General features: G+C 38.5%; 2 protein-coding genes across 5 annotated transcripts in view; one reads left to right on the top strand and one right to left on the bottom strand.

The window, feature by feature from the left end:
* The first annotated feature begins 9,015 nt into the window (after positions 1-9,015).
* LOC127419276 (ALK and LTK ligand 2a-like) lies at positions 9,016-17,669 on the top strand. 3 transcript variants are annotated; one of them, XR_007893633.1, is made up of 6 exons: positions 9,016-9,954; positions 10,761-11,081; positions 13,079-13,132; positions 14,031-14,111; positions 14,241-14,428; positions 16,741-17,669. XR_007893633.1 is itself a non-coding variant. In XM_051660555.1 (6 exons), exons 2-5 carry the CDS (start codon positions 10,823-10,825, stop codon positions 14,417-14,419), a joined length of 459 nt encoding a protein of 152 aa, XP_051516515.1. In that variant the 5' UTR covers positions 9,016-9,954; positions 10,761-10,822; the 3' UTR covers positions 14,420-14,428; positions 16,819-17,669. The 3 variants fall into 3 exon arrangements, 2 of the variants coding, with proteins under 2 accessions (XP_051516515.1, XP_051516514.1); XM_051660555.1 differs by having other exon boundaries at positions 14,355-14,428; positions 16,819-17,669; XM_051660554.1 differs by having other exon boundaries at positions 14,355-14,428.
* Positions 17,670-18,013: 344 nt separating this feature from the next.
* LOC127419275 (low molecular weight phosphotyrosine protein phosphatase-like) overlaps positions 18,014-24,796 on the bottom strand; it is a 31,784-nt gene continuing 25,001 nt past the window's right edge. For both annotated transcript variants that reach the window (XM_051660552.1, XM_051660551.1), the window contains one exon: positions 18,014-18,407. In XM_051660552.1, coding sequence (XP_051516512.1) covers positions 18,330-18,407 — 78 coding nt within the window. In that variant the 3' untranslated portion in view covers positions 18,014-18,329. The remainder of the gene's footprint in view (positions 18,408-24,796) is intronic.

Below are 24,796 nucleotides of genomic sequence, written 5' to 3'. Positions count from 1 at the left end.
ACGCGGCTGCTGTTTCCCAGTCTTGCAACAATGGCCCAACGAGTGCATTTCAACAAGACCTCTACTCTCGGCTCCATCATTTCATATCCAAACTATTTTCTTTTTGATTAGGGAATGTGTTTTACCCTTCCCTAATGCTCAGTCCCACTAGAAACCATTGTGCACACAAATACACAGAGATGTATTTATATAGAAAGTTCACTGGCAGGATACTGTAAATTCTGCAACAACAAAAACAAATTGTTGCAATTGTTGCAAACAGCACGTATTTCAATTTGTCACTCTTTCTGTGAAAAAACAAAATATCACAGATAAAGTCTTAAGTGATGATTTGACATCTCGTCTTACAACATCATAACTCAATGTCTTACAAAAGACTCAAATTTCGATCTTCAAAACCAATGTATAATAATTTACAAAACGCAAGTAAGGCTTTAAAAAACATGCCTTTTACAAAAGTCAGTATCAAAAATGTACTTTCTTAATACACATTTCTGGTCTCATGAACAATTCATGTGCATGTTATTCCATAAAAATAAAAAAAGCTTGTCTTTGTTATCTTTTGTTAAAACATATTCGTTAAAATATAATAACTTGCTCTGCCTCAGAAATATTGTTCCTTTTTGGATGACATCACCAAGCCCTCTTACTTTTCTACCAGAGACCGCTTTATACAGAGGCCACTTTTTAAAATCCAACCAATTCCCGATGGATAAAACAGACTGATCACACTGCGTGCTTCTCATTTCCTAAATTTTGCTTCCTCGCTTCCTCGCTCCTCTGTCCTCAAGCCCATGACCCGGAAACCGATCAAAGTCCGCCATCATGAAGGACGTATCAATTGGCTAAATGCACCATGAGGAGGTGAGGATCGAGGAAGCTTATCGAGGAAGCTTGAATGAGGAAACACAGGAGCTTCATATGCGGAAGACTTTTTGGTCAAAGCACCTGACGCATGCACAAATTCTCCTCCCCCTTCACATCTGACACAACAGTTTTAATTTATGCTTCACCTTTGTGGTTTAAATAAACCATAATTGTCACAAACTTTAACTGTGCATCTTGAATTATTAGGTTTTATAATGAAAATATCAATTTATCAATTTTCAACAATATAATGGAATGTGCTCTGATGTAATGCAGCTGCGCAGAGACGGCGCTCTGAAGTGACACATGAGTGAGCAGGACATACCATTTTACAAAAACATCTTCCTTCGATTCCTCTGTCCTCGTATGCTTTCCTTCCATCCTTTCCTCGTTTTCTAAGTGGATATAGCAAGGAAGCAAGGAAAGGAAACAAGGATGCACAATTTCAGAAATGAGAAGCTTCCACTGTGAATTTGGCGGCAGTATTTTGAAGGTTCTTCTGCTGAAATCGGTCTATGCTTACCAAAATTTAAATCACTGCCCCCAGTGCCGAAGCAAGAAGTGTTGTTGAATGTACAGCATGAGCATGTGTGAGCTCAAGTTTCCGGGTAAATATGGCGTAGTGGCACCAAAAGCGAGTTGAATGTTTAGTTGTAAGTTATGTAATACATTTAACAGGAATGCATATATTATTAACAATACCCCAAACCCCACCCCTAAACCTAACCATCAGTGGAGTAAATTTTTTTATTTTAAAGTGAAAATGCAACCTTAAAATTGGGCTCAACCTTGTTTAAATGAACACCATTACTTCCTGTTTCCCACGGCACTAGAACCGGTGCCTCAGAGGATTTTTGTAACACGCTATCAGTAGTGTCAAAAATGTCGTTGAATGGGGTTGATTTCAGAGTACTTAAACTTTCAGAAACTACATGTTGATTTTCTGTGTGATCATTTTGGGATCAAATTAAGTCCAATCTTGTTTGACTTGGAAATCAGTCATGGTATGGAAGTAAAATGAGATGCGCACATCATTTCATGTTGACTTGAATCACATTTTCACTCTCTGTAGACCTGTGTTCCTGAGTAGCCACACCTACAGAGACTTTGCACTGAGTAAAAATCCATTTGTAAATAAGCTTAGAACAAGCACTGTAAAAATAAATCTGTTTTCAGACATCCATATTTCTGTAAATTCAAATAGTTTGTGTTTAAGTTGTGTGAATATGCATATTTTAATACATATTAAATCCCGTTTTTACCCAATTACAGCAAGCTACTGTTCCCAGATCAATCAACCAAATGCCATATAAAAGCAATAATCTGTCTTGTTTAAGTCTTGTTTAAGGGAGGAGTATTGTTTTGATGCCAGTGTACTTTACCTTGGTTAATAAAGGGTTCATTTGCTCTCAATGAGGAAACAAACAAACAAGTAAACAAAAAACCCACACCTCTTCACAAACATCCATTGAGCCTAAATATAGCCTGATTTGTCTTGTAAATTCCTTTTTAAAGAGCTGCCTAGAGTTAAGCTTTGACAGAGAGTGTGTGTGAGAGTAAAAATTTAAAAAAGAAGATTGTCCAGACTGTTTGCCAGGCTAACTTTGGCCTGTCTACATACAGCTGCCTACCTCTAGGGAAATAAATGTAAAATAAACATGAAGGAATGGACATTTTATGACGTCTTAGTTCGCAGCACTGACCATCAATATGCAAGCAATTAAGCATGCTCCTGTGCATTTTTGCCAACAGAGGCGTGGATATTACTGAGAAACATAGTATACAATCACCAAGAAGTACAGCCAACCTAAAATAAAAGAAATATATTAAACTCCCCAAGTGGCCACATTATAAATTGCAATACTTCACATCTGAATGCTGACAGAGGAAGTTTTTATTTTGTCCATTTTAGACTTGAGAGGAAAAAGGAAGAGAAACAGATTGACCAGATGGGCAGTTCGAGAAAGACTATGGAAAACTGAAAAGGAGAAAGAAGACACAATGAAGATAAATATTTGATGAAATGCCAATGGTCGATGGACAGTGACACCAATTTGCTCCAGTTGTCTTTTAGAGAATAAGCATGGGAGACTGTGTTAATTTTATTTCCCACTTTTCATCTGTTACTTCAAACAGAGACTCACAGCTTGACACAGCTTTATTTCAACAAGGAACTTGCTGAAAGATCTAAGAACTAAGCAGGCATTCAAATCAGGAACATGTGGAATTAAACTGATTTAAATAAACTTGCCTTCCATTGCAGATAGACAAAATAGTCTTGATTGATTGAATACCTTAATGTATCCCAATAACCATTCACAAACTTTTAAAAAGATTTGATGTCATCACAAATATTTCTATGACCAGGACCTTGTGTGTTTTCTGCTGCATTGTTAAAATGCAATTGAACTGACATAACTGTACATCAAACAACTTTGCCTTAGCCATCGTACACTATTACAGAAGTAAGGTTGTGCAGTTTCTTTCATATTCTGCAATAAGGTCAATATGGGCAACATGTAATAGCATTGTTAAAGAAAATATAGTAATTAAATAGGTGTTAGAAATAGGGTTGCATATGAAAGGTTTCCAAATATTGGGTGATCGTAAATTCTGGAGAGTAACCCATTGAAGTGGGTAAGTTTTCTGTGACATTTCAGGATTAAAAGAAATAATTTGGAAGAGAGAAAAAGTGTTTAGTTTAGCTTATTTCCCCTAATGCAGCTTCCATAACCTGGCAGCTACACCACCGTGATTGCATGATGGATACCTACCATGAGGATGCCATCTTAGACAGAATAGATTTTCCGGTGTGTTCGTGCATGGTTAATCCACAGGAATATAAATTTTTACATCCTGTTCCTTTAATTCAAAGATTATCTGTCATATGTCATGAACAAATGTTTAAAGGACCCAGATATTAATTTGACCACTCTCATTTTTTTTTCTCTCTTCATCATTTTAGGGCAATTTCAATTTTAATTAGTAAGTACCAATTTTACAAAGCCATTTTCTCTGTTACTAGCTTTGTTTTCCTAAAATACAGTGCATTCTAATGAAACCTGGTGTTTGCCCTTTAAATCTCTTTAATGATTTATGGGGCATCCTTTGAGTGTCATATTTCAATTATACACCAATCAGCCACAACATTAAAACCACCTGCCTAATATTGTGTAGGTCCCCCTCGTGCTGCCAAAACAGCACCAACCCTCTTCTCACCAGAATTGTACAGAGCAGTTAACTAAGTTACCGTAGACTTTGTCAGTTCGAACCAGTCTGGCCATTCTCCGTTGACCTCTGTCATCAACAAGACGTTTCCATCTGCCGAACTGCCGCTCACTGGATGTTTTTTGTTTTTGCCACCATTCGGAGTAAATTCTAGAGACTGTTGTGCATGAAAATCCCAGGAGATCGGCAGTTACAGAAATACTCAAACCAGCCCATCTGGCACCAACAATCATCCATGCGAATATCTAATCAGCCAATCGTGTGCTACAGGCACTACAACAACTGTGCTTTTTATTCACTTTCACACAAATCACGACTACAACGGCTGATTATGACTTTATAAACACTTATTTTTTGCATTATTACTCAGACACTCCTATGTTATGATATTGAAACACTCTTACTATAATGCCTCATTTGAAAAATGACACATTTTAAAGCTTGTATTACAAACCACCCTACAATTACACACTTATTCCAATGTCATGAGCTTCCAACATGATCACACAGGAAGTCGGCATGCTGTTTCCAAAAGTTCCGGTATCCTAGGATCGGTGACAGTATGCCAATGGCATTTCCCATCAGACATTTTTACATCGGTTTCAGTGTTAACCTTCCCGCAAGGCTCGACTGGCAGCGCATTGCGTCAGCAGCGTCTGAGGCGTTCTCATAATCAGTGGCGAGTTTGGCACTTTCCCCCCAAACATTTCATTTTTACTACACTAATGGTTAGGTTTAGGTTGGAGGGTAGAGTACATAAAATATGCAATCCTCTTCACACAGAATGACATCCTGTACAGCTGAAAGAAACTCGCTTCACAACTAGCTTTTGGCGACCTCTCCTTGAATTGTATGGACCTGCAGAGCTGAGATATTCTTCTAAAAATCTTCATTTGTGTTCTGCTGAAGAATGTCATTCACATCTGGGATGGCATGAGGGTGAGTAAACGATGATAGAATTTTCATTTTTGGGTGAACTATTTCTTTAAAAGCCTTGTCTGACTGTGACACCATTTCACTCACTTTTGGTGCCCCCCACTGGACATTTCACAGGGAAACTGCAGCCAAATGTGTACGGCAGCCAAACGTTGCCATGGTCAAGCAATGCTCTTGAGACCAGGCTGTAGGTTTTCTATCCACATATTTTCATGTGAATTTTTGGAAACCACATAAAAAATGATGGATGGAAACACCAAGATGCAAAAAAAATTCCAAGATGCACATCAAAAAGGTACACGCTCACTTGAGGTGGATACATTTTTTATTCGGTAAGAAAATATGCACAAAACTACATTGGTAACACATTTACTCAATATTTTCTTAAGAATTTATATGGGAATATACTGTACATGCGCATCAAAAATGTGATGTGACTTTGCTTCAACAAGCCATGTAAATACAAAATTCACTTAGAGAACATCATCAATATCATCGCATAGCACCACAAATGTTGCTCTGGTTATTCTGAAATACAGGATGCAAAGCCTGTCTTTAAACTGATTGGCTACTATTGTCTCCCAGAACACGCTTTCACTCCCAGACATAAGGTATCTGATGCTGAACGCAAGCAAACAAAATTTGTCAAAGCATTTTGTCCACACACTCTAAACCACCAGTCATTAATTACATTAAAGGGGTCATGAAATGCTCTTTTCTTAATAGTTGTATTATCTTCCCTGAGGTTCACTGATAATGTTAGTGAAGTTTTTTTTTTTTTTTTTTTTATCAAAACAGTCATAATTTCGTAATATATGATCATTTTCCACCCTGTCTTTGGCCCTCTGAAATAAATGCTTGGTTTTTGCCTCAGCGGCTCCTTTAAACTTCAGTGTAAACACCCACTGTTCTGATTGGCTAACATCGTGCAGCCCCTCAAATACAGCCATTTTTGAAACTCAATCGGAAAAGAATGAACAACCCCAGAATATTAAACTACATTTCAGGGATTACACGTAATGCACATCCAACACATTGCATCCTAATATATAATAAACTGTTCATCTCAAGCATAACTGTTAACACTCACACCCAGTCTACTCCGGACGCGAGAGGCACGTTGCGTCAAAAGCAATAGAACCCATTGTAATCAATGATGCTGTCCACCATGGAATAGTCCATTGCAGCATGTCATGCCAACAGTAAACAGGTGTCCCTTCCATTTTGCGCTGACGCTACTACTGCCAACAACACAAATAAATTGTTTAGAAAGTTTGTGTCGATGCGCCCATGAAGACAGCCTCAAGCCGTTGTGTCGCATCAATGGATGCGCCAGGTGTAAACAGTGTATCAGCACCATAAACTATCAAACAGTCATGACATTTGAAATATTAATGAATGGAACTGTTTACTTATGCTTTTGATCCAGTCCAAATATTTTTAACTGCCCCATATCCTTCAATGACAATTCTTTGGCAAAGCTTGAATCGCTTATGACTGGTTCACAAGCAATCCACACTGATATCAGTCAACAAAACATGCAATCCACGCTGAAATACGCCGATGACATATCCACATTACGCACATACATAGTCCAAAGCACTCTGAAGGTGTACACATCCAGTTTCCATTATCATCCTGCACTGAGGTGCACATCACCAGAAACGCATCAAAACGGTCAAAGACGTCCATCTAGTGCGTGTTTACATACACCAACAATTAAAAATAGCGCAGATGGGCGAAAGAACAGTTTGTTGAGCAGTTTATGCACAAAACAACTAGAGGCAGAGCAGTAGGCCTATATACTGCTCTCTAACTCTCACTATACGAACTGACCCCCCAATGAGTGGGGAAAGGGTGCGATTATGTAAAGGAGATGTTGATGTTGTTGCTGTAGAGGCGGTGCCCTTTATGACATCACTAATACACGGATGTAGAGGAGGCGGCGTTTTGGCAGCTTGGTTTCAATAAATGCTTTTATTGCATTGGGGATTAAGTTATGAGTTCTGAAATTATAGTAGAAAGACCTCTTATATGTCAAAATATCAAGGAACCTTTGATTCCTTATTACATGACCCCTTTAATAAAATTTTACTTCCATTTTCATTTCTATTGTCCACCAATTTCCCCAGAAGTGACGATTTTGTACTCTTAAACACATGGGATGGAAGCTGCATTTACTCACAAGTTGTTTTTGCAACATTCAGATTTTTCAGATAAATTATTACATTTGCAACTTGAATGGACACATAGTTAATTATATTAATATTCCAGGTTCAATAAAAGTTAAGCTTAATCGACAACATTTAAGACATAATGTTGATTACCACAAAAATTCCTTTGACTTGTCCCTCCTTTTCTTTAAAAAATAAAGGAAAAATCTGGGTAACACAGGCACTTACAATGGAAGTGAATGTGGCCAATCCGTAAACATTAAAATACTCACTGTTTCAAAAGTATAGCCACAAGATGTAAACATTATGCGTGCTAACAAGATTTTGGCGTGATAAATCGCTTACAAACCTTTTCTGTGTAAAGTTAGATCCAATTTTACAACTCGGTTGCCTTGACGTCGTTATATAACAATTCAGAAGAATTAATGCAAGTGCTTTTATCAAATTATAAGCTTCACATTTCTGCCTTTAAACCCTCCAAAAATTAGCCCCATTCACTTCCATTGTGCCTCACTGTAACTTCGTTTTTTCCTTTTTTTTTTAAAGCAAAAGGATAAAGCAAAGGGCAAGATTTTCAGATTTTAGGTCTGTTCCACACACAAAGCCTTCATATGGCTTTAGAACACTTGCAATATAGCACACAAGTCATATAGACTACTTTTTTATGTTTTGTGTATGATTTCTGGAGCTTGACAGTCCCCATTCACTTTCATTGTATGGAAAATAGTGGCCAGGACATTCAGAAAAATAACTTTTTTTGTGTTCCACAGGAGAAAGAAAGTCATATGCATTTGGAACAACAAGGGTGAGTAAATGATGACAGAACTTTAATTTTTCATTCTGGCTGAACTGTTCCTTTAAAGGGATAGTTCACCCAAAAATGAAAATTCTTTCATATTTACTCACCCTCATGCCATCCAAGATATGTATGACTTTCTTTCTTCTGATAAACACAAATGAAGACTTTTAGAAGACTATCTCAGCTCTGTAGGTCCTCACAATGCAAGAAAATGGGTACTAAAATGTTGAAGCTCCAAAAGGTCATAAAGGCAGCATAATAGTAATCCATATGACTCCAGCGGAATGTCTTCAGAAGTCATATGATAAGTGTGGGTGACAAACAGATCAATATTGAAGTCCTTTTTCACTATCAATCTCCACTTTCATGTTCACATTCTTCTTCTTTTGTTTGTGGCTATTCCTTTCTTTGTGCATATCGCCACCTATTGGGCAGGGAGGATAATTTATAGTAAAAAAGGACTTAAACATCGATCTGTTTCTCATCCACACTTATCATATCGCTACTGAAGATATCGATTTAGACCTTATGGATTACTTTTATGCTGCCTTTAGGTGCATTTTGGAGCTTCAACATTTTGGTACCCATTCACTTGCATTGTGAGGACCTCCGGAGCTGAAATATTCTTCTAACAATCTTTGTTTGTGTTCTGCAGAAGAAAGAAAGTACAACACATCTGGGATGTCATGAGGGTGAGTAAATGACAGAATTTTAATTTTTGGATGAACTATCCCTTTAAGTGCCTTTCTCATGGGAACAATCATGATGATTCATAGAGTTCATGGGGTTTGAACCTACAACTTTAGTTACTAGCCCAGATCTTTAACCAGCCTACACCTTCCACAAGTTTAGCATTCTTTTAGGTCTCATTGTACATGGTTTTATGATGTCCGCAGTTTAATCACCTTATCATGTGCATGGGGTGCTATCCACTGTATGGCGTGCTGAAGCCCTTCGCGGATGCCTTTATGAGCACTTCACTGATAAGATAACCACACACGTTCACCAGTCTCCAGGTAAACAACGCCAAACAGTCTCGAAGAGAACGAGTTTAACAACGATATTAACCGGGCAATGCAGTGTTGGTATAAAAGGGCGCGCAGATCACCGTCAAGTGTGACCGGGATGGGAGCCAGTGAAATGCTCCGTGTTCTCCTTTCCTTTGAGGGAGTGGTATGAACGAAAGCAAGCACAAATGTATAGTACTCAGTTTTCACCGGTCTGTAAGGATGAACGTTCCTCTCTCGCTATTATTACCATTACGCAGAATAATTACATCAGCTGAGGCCACTTCCGGGCATCGATCTGTAACGCGAATCAATCCTCTGGAGATCTGAGAGGATGAAATGGTGATATATGGTGGTGTGTGAGGGAAAAACCTGACTTTCAGTCACTCTCGGAGTTCCAGTCTGTGGAACTGTGTGGGACAGTTCCTGGTATTGCCTACATATCTTCCTGCGCAGCTTTTTTAAGTGCTCTAATGAGATAAAGTGGGCAAGGGAAAAAAGTCAAAGGGATGCTGCGGGTGAGAAACGGGAATATGAAGATGTGGCGTTTGGGTAACGCGCTTCTAATTAAAGACACGGCCATGTAACCCCCTCGAGGGACAACTCCTTCCGTCTGCGAGCCTCAATAAATTGGCGAGAATCGACGGCGAATGTTTCAAGACTTCACGAACGAGCGGCGCGCGCTCAGTGCCCTCGAGGAGCTTTCGGGAGTTTTCACCTCAAGTCTCGGAAACTTCACAGGAGAGACCGACCACACACACTTCCCACGCTCGAGTATAATAAAGGACAATTCTCTTTAAAGGATAGCTCACTCTCTCTTCGTCTCTTCGCGTTCTCGAGACTGAGCGCACGAAACTCAACAAAATTAATCGCGCGCCTAAATCGCCCCAAAGCGCAAAAGGACTGAGGAAAAGTAAAAACACCACGACACGACAGTCCACAGGTAGGTTTACTGAATGCACTTGTGACCTCTTGGGATTTCTTTCTCGGATATTTTCATATCACCCCAATCTTGTAAATTTCCTCATGTCTCTGGATCTAAACTTCTTAAATGCAAAAAAAAAAAAAAAAAAAAAAAACATGCAAATTAGGAGACAATCCACGCGCTTAATTATACGGGCTGTGATGCCCTTTAGGTGAAAGAGCAGTTTAGTTCTAAGGTTTATATGTAAGCAAAATTGTGTATTTCCACACTACTTAGAATAACAGAGTTGCTGTATTAGACATTATATACACTTCCAATCAAAGGTTTGGACAAACGACTGAATTTATGTTTCTTGTGATTTTTAATAAAAGCCTTTTGATCTAAAAGCTATGCTTTAATAGGCTACTTTAAATTGTAAAATTTTGCATATGTGTTTCTTTACAAAACTAACATTTTCGGAAAAAAAAAAAAAAACGTTATTACAAATAGATGAGTACATAGGAACTATAGTACTGTTTAAAAAGCATCTCATGAACTTGGTTGTGTGAATGTGTGCAAATATGTAGCCTAACATAGCATAGTCTACTTTAGTGCTTATGTGCTATTTCACACTTTAAAAGTCTTTACAATTATTCTAAAATGTGGTTAAAGCCCAATAATTTAGAACGACTAGCCTAGGTGTCCAAGTTTGACTGGTAATAAGTTTAAACATACCGACTGTTTTAACGTAAAAGTATCCAAGGTTTTATTTTTAATTTTTTTTTTTTTTTTATTATTATTAAAAGTGAACTGTTGTAGCTTATAAACTGTCACCCTTTCACCAGGCTGTACCACGATCAAGGACTTGGGCAGTGCCGGACTTCTGCGCACTCTGATTGCGGGAGCGATGCGCGACTTGCGAGCTCCGGTGGTGGTCATGGGGCTCGTATTGTTAATATGCACTACCGTACACAGCGATGCCAGCGCGAACAACGTCGACAACAAGGACGAGAAAACGTGGTTCAGACGGATAATAGACATCATGAGACAGATGGAAAACAGCGCTGGTGTCGAGCGCGCGCAATCAACCTCAGAGACAGAGCGCGCGCTACAGCCAAAGGACTCACAACATAACCTCAAAACGAAGAATGGAGAAACAATTCTAGGTAAGCAGGGGTCGAGGACAGTAAATGTCCACAGGCTGTGTAGCACAAAGGATTTAGACACTTTAGCCACACTTGAAAATGTATGAATATAATCAATCAAGTGCCATTTCACAATTTTTTTTTTTTTTTTTTTTTTTTTTTAGGTTTTAAACCTCCACAGTTAAGCCCAAATGTTGAAAAATTAAAACAAAAAGTATTCTAGACACTTTCTGGTTAAATGTAGTGGAACATGTCAGTATGGTTAATGATGAACTATACCTGTGTGAACTTGAGGGGAACTGATGTCATACATCCATTAAAAATGACCCATGGAACAAGATGTTTAAAAATAATTGCAAAAATGACTAAGAAAAGTGAAGTTGCTTCTGGGAAAAGCTCTTCATCATTTGCTTGCAGATGCCAATTGGTTTGGTATTTTATCTACTGCATTAACATTTATACATTTTAAGTATAGCTTAAGTGTCTATCGGTAGTGGTATATTGGTGTTCGGCGACTCCCATTTAGGTCATCGAATTGCCTAAATCAGTGGTTCCCAACCCTGTTCCTGGAGGCCCCCCAACACGGCGCATTTAATTTAATTATAATTTTCTTTATTTATCACACATTATACATTTGCACATATACAGTGAAATTCTTCTTTTTCACATATCCCAGCTAGGCTGGGGTCAGAGTGCAGGGTCAGCCATGATATGGTGCCCCTGGAGCAGATAGGGTCAAGGGCCTTGCTCAAGGGCCCAACAGTGGCATCTTGGCGGTGCTGGGGCTTGAACCCCCGACCTTCTGATCAGTAACCCAGAGCCTTAACCGCCGAGCTACCACTGCCCATTTTGTATATCTCCCTTTTCTGACACACCCAATTCAGGTCTTGGAGTCTTTATCAAGAGCTGATGAGTTGAATCAGGTGTGTTTGATTAGGGAGATATCCAAAATGTGTAGAGTTGGGGGCCCTCCAGTCAAGACAAGTCATTTTTATTTGTATAGCACCTTTCACAACACACATCGTTTCAAAGCAGCTTTACAGAAGATCAGGCGTTAACAGAAAATGAAACTGTAATATCTATAAAATCTTAGAGTCATCATTGTGTAGTTTGATCAAATACGATTGTGAATTGTGTTTAAAAATAAGTAATTAAATAATAATTGTATTTATAACCCCAGTGAGCAAGCCGAAGGCGACTGTTGCAAGGAACACAAAACTCCATATGATGTTGGTTAATGGAGAAAAATTACCTTGAGAGAAACCAGGCTCACTGTGGGGGCCAGTTCCTCTCTGGCTAACATCATGAATTTAATGCCAATATTACTTATGTATAGTGCAAGTCATGGTTTCAAATTATTAAACTAAGCAAGTGTTAAGGTCCAGTGTTTAAAAAAAAGATTTTGTATGAACTGTAAGATTAATGACTAATGTCTTTGAAGTCCATCCTGGATTAACTGCAGAAGTTCACATAGATGCAATTGTCCTTGTTATTTGGCTGATGAAGGCTTTTGTTGGCAACAAAAGGAACAGGGTTGGGAACCACTGGCCTAAATAACCAATCAAGAGACCAGAATATACACCATTGGCGTTGCAAATGGCTAGTTGACTATATATTTGTAAATGTACATTTAGATAGAACACATGCTGCACTAATAAATCAGTGTCAGTGACTAGAGGCTTTAATTCAGAAAGTCATAATAATACGTGATGTGAATTGTATAAAGTAAGAGAGCAACAGACATTTGTGCATAAGTGTTTCCAGTGTTTAAAGGCACTGCAGATACATTTGTATTGGCTATGTTGAGTTGAATGAAGTGTTATAATATTGGCATGAAGAGGTGATCATGATGGGTATATAAAAAGCTGCAGTTTTTTTGCACTAAACCGCTTAAGAGCGTGTTCAATGCTGGGGTATGTTCTGAGCAATTTGTCTGAGCTTCAGAATCATCGCTCCCTAAGGATCAGCGGATATCCAGAATTTGACCTTTGAATGACTGTTTCTTTCTCTCTTTGCAGAAATCTTTCCAAGAGACCTCCGAAAGAAAGAGAAAATCATAAAACACTTAACAGGTGAGGGATGTGTGAGACCTCAAAACACATTTTCTTTTGTTTGTTTTTGCTTCTGTAGCTTAACTGGTAGAGCATTGCACTAGCAACACAAGATCAAGGGTTTAAATCACAGGGAACACAGATACTTAAGGTCCCAGCACACTTACGGAGAAGATCTTCTTCGTTCAAAGGTAAAAAGAAGTTCAAAACAGCTGAGCAACGACATGCTGTTTGCGAGCATTCAGACACTGGCCACACCACTGGGGGCGGTATTTAGAGGAGCATTTAAATGTGAGGATGCTCAAGACGATAGGCATATTTGACTTAGGGCAGATGTGTGAATGGCTTTCGGCTGCAGATGGCACATGATTGAATGGGCAGTTAAAATAATTTGAGTAGATTTGATTCCTTTTGTAGACAAATACAGAAAAATTGCATGACATTTTCTTGGAAAATTCTCTACACGAGCGAGTGTACAGATATCAGCAAGTTTGCACCAGTTCACTTATAACTGCACGCTGGTGTTCATGTTGACTGATCTTAACTGACCTAACAGGAATTAGTTGTTGGCCTCAAAGTAGGTGGAGCTCCAGGTCACACCTAATGATGATGTGGACCAATGGTAGTAAGAAGAAGGTGTTAAGCAAACCGATACAAAGCTTTCCTGAAAGTTCACCCCGGCAAGCTGTTAAAAACCACCGAAACAAACTCGAAAGCATCTCTTTTTTTGGGCATATTTTGTTCTAAATGACGTCACACCCATTTGCTCTTTAATTTCATATGAAGTGTGCAGGGATATTTATTCAATGAATACCTTGAATACACTGTAAGTTGCTTTGGATAAAAGTGTCTGCAAAATTAATAATTGTAAAGGAAATCCAAAATAACAAGAGATTTCTGATCTGTTTTTTTCTTTTAGGTCCTCTTTATTTCAGTCCAAAATGCAGAAAGCATGTCTACAGGCTTTACCACAACACAAGAGACTGCACATTCCCTGCATGTGAGTATAGCCAAACATATCCAACTATTCAGACCCCTCAACTAGGTTACATCTCTACCCACATAGCCTACACAAGCCTCGACCCTCTACATACTGGCTTTATGTTCATGACAGTCTCATGTCGGCTAGGTGCCCCAGATATACCCCAGCACATGGACTTTTAACACAGAAAAAGTATAGCCCACAAATTCAGGACTCATCCAGCTGACTATCCTACTCATCCAGCTTTACTCCTGTCCTCAGACTACAAAAGGTGTGCACGGCTCCTGACGCGACTGGCAGGGAGTCCGATGTGTCAAGAGGGTTAACTTTACCAGGTAAGACATTTTGTATTTGCTTTTTCAATAAATTTTAAAGAGATTTTTGCCTTTGAATGTAAGAAAGTCTAGAGCAATTGAGGGATTGGACAGGTCACACACAACAGTCTACTGACAACTCGTAATATTTCAAACGAGATGGCAAAATCATGAGATATCATTCGACTTGGCTTGTACGAAAAGCAACAATACAATACAATTGTATTTCTATAGCACACTTAAAACAACAGCAGTTAAACAAAGGGCTTTCCAAAATAGAAAGGATAAAAGATAAATAATAAAACATAAACATTCACACAACACATTAACAACAATTATATTTGCTCAACCTCAAAAGCCAGATTAAATAAATGCATCTTTAAATGAGACCCACTGCAGGGGAGAGTCGAATGTTTAAAGGAAGAGTGTTCCAGAGTCGGGGAGCAACAACAGAGAATGCACAGTCACCCTTAGATTTTAACCTAGTTTTAGGAATGGACAGAAGCATCTGATTAGAAGATCTTATCGGTCTAGCAGTTAGATGGGGATGTAAAAGATCAGCAGTGTATTGAGGGGCTACATCTTGAAAACCTTGAATACAAACAAATGGATCTTTAACTGTATCCTGAACTTAACTGGCAGCCAATGTAGAGAGGCAAGGACAGGTGTTATATTTTCCCTTTTTTATTTTTTTTTTTATTTTGCATCTGTCCAAAGCCTTGTGGCTGCATTTTAAGTTGGGATAAATAACACTTCTGACTTTTATTTCCATAAAGACCAACCGATCAACAAATTTAAAGGAAATTCAAATCGATACAATACAGGCATCAAATCTTAGCTAGCCTCCTATCCAACACTTCAAGAAAGTAAAAGGTCTGCGAACAACTTTGGTTACTCATTACATTTTTCTTTATGCAATTCAAATGACTGATGTATGTCAACAATCTGTTATATGCTTCCCTCATCTCATTCCAAGCTCCGATGTTTTCTTTCTTCTGTGGTAAATGAAAGTTATATGGTTAGGTTCAGGGTTTGGGTAAGGGGTTAGACTTGATGGTTAGGTTTAGGTTCAGGTAAAACTTATGACAAATCTTAAAGGAATATTCCAGGTTCAGTACAAGTTAAGCTCAATCAACAGCATTTGTGGCATAATGTTGATTACCAAAAAAATTAATTTAGACTCAGCCCTCCTTTTCTTTAAAAATAAGCACAAATCTGGGTTACAGTGAAGCACTTATAATGGATGTGAATGGGGCCAATCCGTAAGCATTAAAATACTGTTTCAAAAGTATAGTCACAAGATATAAACAAAATGCATGTTAACATGATTTTAATGTGATATCACTTAATAACCATTTTTGTGTGAAGTTATATACAATTTTACAACTTAGTTGCCATGACAAAGTAATGCCATAAACCCTAAAACCTTGAAACGACTGTAAAAACAACTATTTACAGCTCAAATTATCCACAAGTTATAACAGTACAATTAATGTAAGTGCTTTTCTAAAATTATAAGCTTCACATTTCTGCCTTTAAACCCTCCAAAAATGGCAAATTCAGCATCTTGTACTATTTATTACGACTTGTACTCCTGAGGGTTGAAACACTCCAGATTCGAATTTGTGTCCATATAAGCACGACTGCTTTTACAAATCGTGAGCACGTTACTCAGGTGAATACCTAGTTACGTAAAGTGTAACATAGATGCAAGAAAATGACAAAGGAAATAAAATAAAAGTGGAAGGGCAGAAAGATTTAAATTGTAAAGTATAAAGTATATTAAGGGTTTTACAGCATAACGGTTACATGTATAAAACACATCGACATATGTTTTATACTCATTCAATAACATTGGGACAAATTGTTGCTTACCACAAAACTTTATTTTGACTTGTGCCTCCAACAGCAGAAATCGAGGTTACAGTAAGGCACTTACAATGGAAGTGAATGGGGTACATTTTTGGAGGGTTTAGAGGCAGAAATGTAGTTTTATAAAAGCTGAAAAAAAGAATTTTCATATTTGGGTGAACTATCCTGTTAAGGTGCATAAAGCATAGAATGATAGTATGTAGGCCAGTTACAAAAGTACAACAAAAAGTGAGTTATTCTCCATATTCAGAGGACACATGATGTTGAAGTTTTTATGACTGAGAATGCATTCCAGGATAAGAGCTTTTACAGGGGATAAGAGTATAATCTCTGGTGTGTGATTTAAGCAGGTATATGAAGATACTGAGGACTTAAATATGAGCTTTTCTTTAGCACATTTTTGTAAGATCACTGTAAAGGGAGTACTATGTAACAAATCCTGTTTCTCAATTTTTTCACAGCATTTTTGAGGGGAAAAATTTTCAGATGCATCCAAGTGCAAGATTGACACAGCACTACATTTCACTTCCTTTATAAAGCAGGTTGAAGCCAAACCAGAGTGACCCAGAGAAGAAAAAAGCAGTCAACGTGCCTTTTGGACAAGAGAATTCAAACCAACACGCAACATTCCATTTAATCGGCACATGGCGTCTAGAACACTGCTCTGCCTCTCCAGAGAATAGCTATAGAAAAGAATTGAGAGCGGTAAAGGGAGAGAGAATAATGGGATGCACTTGCCTGAGGACGGACTGCTGGACTCAGCTCAGAGCCAATGTTAAAATGCATATTAAGGACGTCAGAGAATGAAAAATAAAAACCATCTGGCTCATTGAGTTCTAAACCCTTCTGCCAAATAAGAAAAACAATTTTCCAGTAATTTCACTATGGAAAAAAGGGATTGCCTTGGTTTTGCATTTTGTTTCTCATCAGATAACGAGACTTTTACTGATGTTTTTGTGTGACATGCCTCAGTGGGGTTTACAAGTGTGACATGCCTCAATGGGGTTTACAAGTTGTGATGTGAAATCGTCATTTAGTCCACTTCAGTGCTCAACTTTCCTCTGTTCTAGCACTGAAAACCCATTAACTACATGAATGTTTATTTTATTCTGTTTGCCAGCAGATGTTTATGAGACAGGTTGATATTTGTGGTAAATCTGTGATCAAAATGTTTTAGTTTTAGTGCAAGACTATGAGTGTATGACTGTGAAATATATTCAGTATATTTTTACGTATATGATGTATAGTGACGAACTTAATGTTATGTAAATATTGTAAAAATGAGACCTAAAATCCCTCTACAAACATATAAGCATCTGACGTATGAATGAATCATTGGGATATGTATATTTAAAAGAAAATATATTTAAATAAATTATGATTGTTTAAACATTGTGGTCCTTAATCAATATCGCAGAAAATACCCCCATTTTCTGCAGTATATTTCATAGTGTCTCTCACTTTATCTTATCATCAGAAAATATATTTTCAAGGGAGTTAATGTCATCTTATCGCTCATGGTGGATGCTTTGAATGTTTGTGCATTGCTGAATTTTTGTCTTTAGCCACACCAAAGATAACCGTACTATTTTGTTGCTAGTATCTTTGTAATAGTAGTAAAAAATTATCATACCCTTAAAAAGGGTTATGTAGATAAAGCTATGTAGTGAGAGAGGAAATGATTGGAGAAGAGAAAGAAAAGTAGAGGAAATAAGACAATGGTGCAGGAGGAAGTGTGTCTCGTCCAGATACTGTTTAATCCAAACCACTGGCACAACCACAATCATATTCAAAGAAATCAGAAAAAAAAATACAATTCTAAAAATCAAATTATATCTGCTTAAGCAAGCATCCTAATAACATATTAATAAACTTATTTTACAAGTAAGACTCCTATTATTTGGAGTGCATGTTTTGCTTATAGAGAAACTTGATCATACTTGATGGGTGTGTATTTGCAATTGTGACAGATTGAACTAGATATCAAGTATTTTATGATGAGGTGGGATTGGTGTTGGAGGGTCCAGGAGAGGGTCGATAAATGTGTTTGTTATGAGTGCTGCTCCAGAAAGGCTTTGCAGCACCTAACACACTGTTCATACACCGTCTCAAAGTCTTTATCACTCCCCTGCAAACAAGAACAAACAAAAACAAAATAAAAAACTTAAACTATAGTTGCAAGCAGCAATTGAGTCCAATCATGACAGCAACAGACACATTGTAACTTCAAAATGAAATGGCATTGCCAGCCCATTTCCAAATGCAACAGGATATTCAGCCAGCTCTGAGGTGAATCACAACATTACAAACACTGATTTAAAGCAAATAAGTATTTGAAAATCAGACAAAAAGACAATGCTACAAGACTTAATGTCTTTAATGAGGGAATGAACTAGAGTTTTGGTACTCAAGTTCGGACTCGAGTCCGAGTCACGAGTTCAGTTTTAATGGACTTGGACTTGTCACGGACTCGGATACATTTTTACTCGGACTCGAGCCTTTCAGACTTGGGATTTTTTTCTGAGTCCGGCCTTGTCCATGGCATTTGTGATGCAATGAAAAACAAACAAACAAAAAAAAAATTACGTAACATAGGGTGACCATACGTCCTCTTTTCCCCAGACATGTCCTCTTTTTCAAACCTGAAAAAAGTGTCAAAATTGCCTCTAAATGTCCGAGATTTGGCTTTGTCTTCATATTGTTGTGCTCTCTACAGTTAGTACTATCATACATTCGGTGTATTTGATACTGCACATCAGTTTTCATGGGATTATTCTGGCTGACAGCAGCAGCGCACATTCTTTAAAAAGTACTTTAACTCTCTCATCCGCGCACCTGTGCTGTATGTGTGTGTGCGGGAAAGAGATTCTCATCCAGAAATGCTGCTCTCATCCAGAAATATCAAAAACTTAAGTACACTTTAAAAATTATGTTCCCTAACTGTGCAAATTATTAAACAGAACACGTTTTATCAGACTCACACTTACTATGCAAAGTCATTTCTAACTGAAAATGTTGAATATATCGAGACAAAATCAAATTTACTACGTATCAGGGACATTTAAACTATATGACGGATGAAACAGACCATGATGGAAATTGTACAACTCAGTCCATTACATATTTGTAGTGCAAACTCTGTGTGTTACCTGTAAAGCTGGCACTTGCATTTCAATGGCAAAAAAGTCAGAAAATACAAAGAACAGAAGACTCTATTCACCTATTATCCATACTAAATATAATGTAAAAAGAACAAAACGTCAGCCCAAGGTGTTTGTCAAAAATTTGATCTTGACTTTAGGGAAGTAGGCTACACCTGGACACAGCAGGAGCACTGAAAAGTGTGAAGTGTAGTAGAATAAAAATATATTTCTAATGGTATCTGATCTTTTCTGTTTTTATTTTCTGTTGTTTTATTTAATTTTATGGGCATTATTAAATGTTTTTAATATTACCATTTATTGAATGTATTAAACACATTAAATGTATTTCACCCCATAATTTTAGATAAAACTAAACTAAATTGAATGGACAAATTAAAAATGAAGTAGAAATAAAAACTAAATTAAAATTTGGAATAATAACTCTGGTTGTAATGACTAATGCAGCTTTCACTTTCTTTGGTGTATGTTTGAGTGGAGGGGAAAAGCAACAAATAATTGAAATGTCAACAGAACGCAATAAGAAGTGTGTTGAAGGACAGTTTTGTCTTCATATACCTAAAGCATATGCTTTCATCTGAAACCGCTTTGAAATTTGTTCAGCAGGATACTAATCATTTGTTTTTTGCATTCATGTTGACAAATTGTTTTTCCTAGTTGTGAAGGTTAAACTAAGCTTAAAATATTGATGTTGAGTTTACGGTTACAATTTTAATTCAGATTCTTGAACAGATTCATTTGGACTCGGACTCAACTCAGACTTGACTTGTTATGGACTCAGCCTTGAGTCCGACTTAGCCCCTTTTGGACTCGGACTCGACTCGGACTTGACTAAGGTGGACTCGAACCCAACACTAGAATGAACTACAATCCTGTTAAGCATTACTAAAGACGTAATTAAATTAAAAACAATGTCAAAACATAAAACTATTTATTTTAAGCCATTGATTACACTGATAATCGAAAACATTATGACCACTCACAGGTGAAGCGAATAACGTTGATCATCTCCTAACAAGGCCACATGTCAAGGTCTGGGTAGATTAGATGGTAAGCAAACAATCAGTTCTCGTAGTCAACATGTTGGGTGCAGGAGAAATGGGCAGGAGTAAAGACCTGAGCGACTTTGACATTGGCCAAATTGTTATGGCCAGAGGACTGGGTCAGAGCATCTCTGAAATGGCATGGCTCATGGTGTGCTCCCAGTCAGCAGTGGTGAGTACCTACCGCCAGTGGTCCGAGGAGGGAAAAACCTGCGACAGGGTGTTGGGCGCAAAAGGCCCATCATTGCGTGAGGACAACTAAGGCTATCCCGTCTGGTCCGAACCGTCAGAAGGTCTACTGTGGCACAAGTCACAGAGAATTTTAATGATGGTTATGGGAGGAAAATGTCACAACACACAGCGCATCACACCCTGCTGCATATGGGGCTGCGTAGCTGCAGACCGGTCAGAGTGCCCATGATGACCCCTGTCCACCGTTAAAAGCACCTACAATGGGCACGCGAGCACCGGAACAGGACCTTGGAACAGTGGAAGAAGGTGGCCTGGTCCGATGAGTCCCATTTTCTTTTACATCACATGGATGGTTGTGTAAGTGTGCGCCGTTTACCTGGGCAAGTGATGGCACCAGGATGCACTGGGGGAAGATGACAAGCCGGTGGAAGGAGTGTGATGCTCTGGGCAAATGTTCTGCTGGGAAACCCTGGGTATGGCCATTCATGTAGACGTCAATTTGACACGTGCCACCTACCTAAACATCGTTGCAGGCCAGGTATACCCCTTCATGGCAATGGTATTCCCTGATGGCAGTGGCCTCTTTCAGCAGGAAAATGCACCCTGCCACACTGCACACATTGTTCGGGAATGGTTTGAGGAAAATAATGAAGAGTTCAATGTGTTGCCCTGGCCTCCAAATTCCCCAGATCTCAATCCGATTGAGCATGGACCAACAAGTCCGATCAACAGCGGCTCCACCTCACAAATTACAGGACCTGAAGGATCTGCTGCTAATGTCTTGGTGCCAGATACCACAGGACACCTTCTGGGGTCTTGTAGAGTCCATACCTCGGCGGGTCGGCGCTATTTTGGTGGAATGCGGAAAACCAATGGCATATTAGACAGGTGGTCATATTGTTTTGGCTCATCAGTGTATTAGTATAGAAACAATACATTTTAAGTTTAATGCAAAATATTCCTATATATACTAATATTTAAGTAATTTGAGAGTGTAAGGAGACCGTCTCGATTGTGTCAATAAGTGGGCAGTCGCTGCAGAGCTCTTCTGCTGCGGTTTGTTTGCTGCAGTTCTCTTTGAGAAGTGATAGGTTGATAGGGGTTTTGCATTTTCAGTTCTTGAGCCCAACAACAGGTTCTGTTAGCTCAGTTTCAACAGTTAAAATAATAAAAATGCCAGTGCATCTCATCTTTGGACACCTTCAATACCATCGGCCTCACCAAACACTCAAGAGCACTGCACTTCCTTTCAGACTGGAATCCTGGGGGATGAAACAGGAAATCTCAGCTGTCTGGAGCATGACGACCGTTGTGTGAGTGTGCGACCGGCGCAAGCTTTATGGAGTCTGAACGCACGCAACGGCACTTGTAAAGTTTTTGTCCAGTGTAGAGGTCAGTTTCCTGCTATTCTGTAATGGCAGAAACACCTTTCCCTATCAGCCAGCTGGCTCTCGACCACTCAATTAGCCAATGAAAGAAAGAAATATTTTAGGAAGAGAGAGGAAACATCCAACTTTCCTCCGCCTTTGGCATTACAATTTGCAGCATGTGAAGTATTATCTTCTCAGTACACATCATGATGTTGGTCCACATGTGTTGGAAGCCTTCACCCCATGGAGACATCTTCAAAATGTGTCCTTAATCAGCCCCCAGACTTCATCTTGTACCAAAAACTGAGTTTGTTGACCTCCACAGATGTCTCTCAAAGAGTTGGTGATGTGTAAGGGATGACCTGATGCTTTCTAGGTTGTTTGGAGGAGGATTTATAATTATTTCAGTTAGGGTGGCCCATCAGGTTCTTTCTGACTTCTGTTTCTCAAGAAATAAAACCTTATCCCTCCCTATCGTCTCTCATTATATGTTGTCCATTGCTCCCTTCCAAACATGAGCATTGTGCTTTTATTTGTAGGCTAATCAAAAGGAACCAGTGGGTCAGATGTGACATAATTGTGTACCCTTAAACTTGGCTTCATTTTTCAACCAAACTGCTAAGACTTCCTCACCATTAATATCCAGAGACTTTCAACAACTGAGTAAAGTAATAGACTATGCCTTAAACACACACAGATATCCACAGTGGGATCCTTGCCCACAACAGTAATCAGGATCCATGACAACCCAATTCATTACTCACCGGTTGACTCGTGGTTCTCGCCATTTTGGTCTGGTTTTGCTAAACAAGAACAATTTAACCACAAGGAACAACTTTCTTGGTATACACAACACTAACAGTTGAAAAGAGCCGCCCAACTCGTGGTTCTCGCCATGTTTGCATACGATTGGCATACTTAGTTGTTTCTGCAGTATTAGGATGGAATAGTAGAAAGTATTTCAACAGCAAAAAATCAAGTAATTTCCCTAACCTACACAACACAAAAGTTCAAAATATGCCATCTAAAAAATCATCCTTCAAAACAATGATCACGTTTGAAGATGCATTAAAACGTTAAAGGAAGAAATCGCCCAAAAATGACAAATTCGGGTGAACTATGCCATTAAAAGGGAGGGATAGTTATGGAAAACAACTAAATCAAGTGATCTAATGATGCTCTTTGTGTAATAATTATAAGTTGATCTGAAACAGTAACCGTACTAGATCTAGATGTAGTCAGACTCATATGAACAGATGTAGTCAGACTTATATGGAATAGTGAGGGTGAGCTGAATCCCAAGACATTTCACAAGGAGTGATATGTTCTTTTATGGTGTTTAGATGGTCCACAGGATCTAAGGCTTAGGCTTCACTGGCCTGGATTTCCATAGCCTCTGTGATGTCTTTAGTGTTTAACACATAAGGATTCTGTATTCTTTTTTGTATTTATGGCCTTTTGCAAATATTATCGGAAGGAGAGTGGAGATAAAACAGGAAATGTTGAGGAGAGAGGAAGGGAATGGGATTGGGAAACCTCGCAAGCTGGATTCAAACCGGTGTTATCCACATGAGCTCCACAACTCAATGAGAGTGTTTACATGGACACCAGAAAGCAGCGTATTGCAAAACACACCACTTATTGAGAGAAATCTGTGTTCCTGTTTACATGTACTGTATAAGCAGCGTACCCTTAACTTGTGTTACATGCGGCTTGGTGAGAAAGCAGCGTTCTCCATAGTAACGTAATATCCCCACGACGCTTGTGTAAATAACAAACACAGCATCTGAGAAAGACTTTGCTATTTTACTCTCTGTTACTTTGCTTTATTTACATATATTCCACAGTTGTTGCTGTTTGTTTCCTTAACTTTCTGTTGCGACCTGCAGCGGAATTGTGCAGCAATAGTGGGATTTTCTCTTTTATGTACATTGTATTCCCCCAATGTACAAGCGCATATACGCGGAGGTAAGGGACAGTCGATAATTTACACTGGTGTTTATAAATGAGTATATTTTATCGCAGGGGTCGGCAACCTTTTTGACATGGAGTGCCATTACTTTCCTGGTCAGTGGCCAGTTTATTTTTCATTACGAATGATTTATCAGCATAACAGTTTGAGTGAAAATTTTGTGCAAAACCTGATGATTATGATATAATCATGATCCTGCATGTGAATTTTCACAGAGCATCTTAAGTGCTTTAATGAAAAAAAACCTGTCCTTTTGTACAAAATGAGTTAACAGTTAATTTGCTCATTTGATTGCTGATCACGAAATTGTGTGGAATCTTAAATATTTCTTATATTATGTCATTGTAATCATGTAATCACTAGCATGCAAGCAACAGCGAGAGAGGAGCAGGCTATTTTATTTATATGACGTTTTTCGCACCAGCATTCCAGTCTACATCTTGATGGAGTCCTTCCTCATGATCACACAGCGTGTTTTCATCAGCTGAATGGGAGACTAAACACTATTAAAGTGTGACGAGACTCACACTGCGCGTGCAAGCCATTCGTACATCATAAGCTGATCAATTATTTAGCCCTTTTCGGTGAATCGCACCTGCAAAATCCTAAAACTTTATTTCCAGGTTTAATTTATATTTTGAATAGACTTGAAAAGATTTTTGAACCCCACGATGTGGGTTTATGTTTTCTCTTTTAATCGTTTAATGTAATTTTCAGTGTGACCATGGTTTAAGGAGGGTGTACCTGCATGCTGGGTGGGAAATCTCAAGGATTAATAG

Source organism: Myxocyprinus asiaticus, chromosome 28 (assembly GCF_019703515.2).
Source record: "Myxocyprinus asiaticus isolate MX2 ecotype Aquarium Trade chromosome 28, UBuf_Myxa_2, whole genome shotgun sequence".
Taxonomy (NCBI): domain Eukaryota; kingdom Metazoa; phylum Chordata; class Actinopteri; order Cypriniformes; family Catostomidae; genus Myxocyprinus; species Myxocyprinus asiaticus.
This window is presented reverse-complemented; position numbering and strand designations above follow the sequence as displayed.

Coding starts and splice junctions, on each gene's coding strand:
- LOC127419276 (XM_051660555.1), top strand. CDS start 10,823: ATGCGCGACTTGCGAGCTCCGGTGGTGGTCATGGGGCTCGTATTGTTA. Junction 13,133..14,030: donor AATCATAAAACACTTAACAG/GTGAGGGATGTG, acceptor TTTTTCTTTTAG/GTCCTCTTTATTTCAGTCCA. Junction 14,112..14,354: donor AGACTGCACATTCCCTGCAT/GTGAGTATAGCC, acceptor TCCTGTCCTCAG/ACTACAAAAGGTGTGCACGG.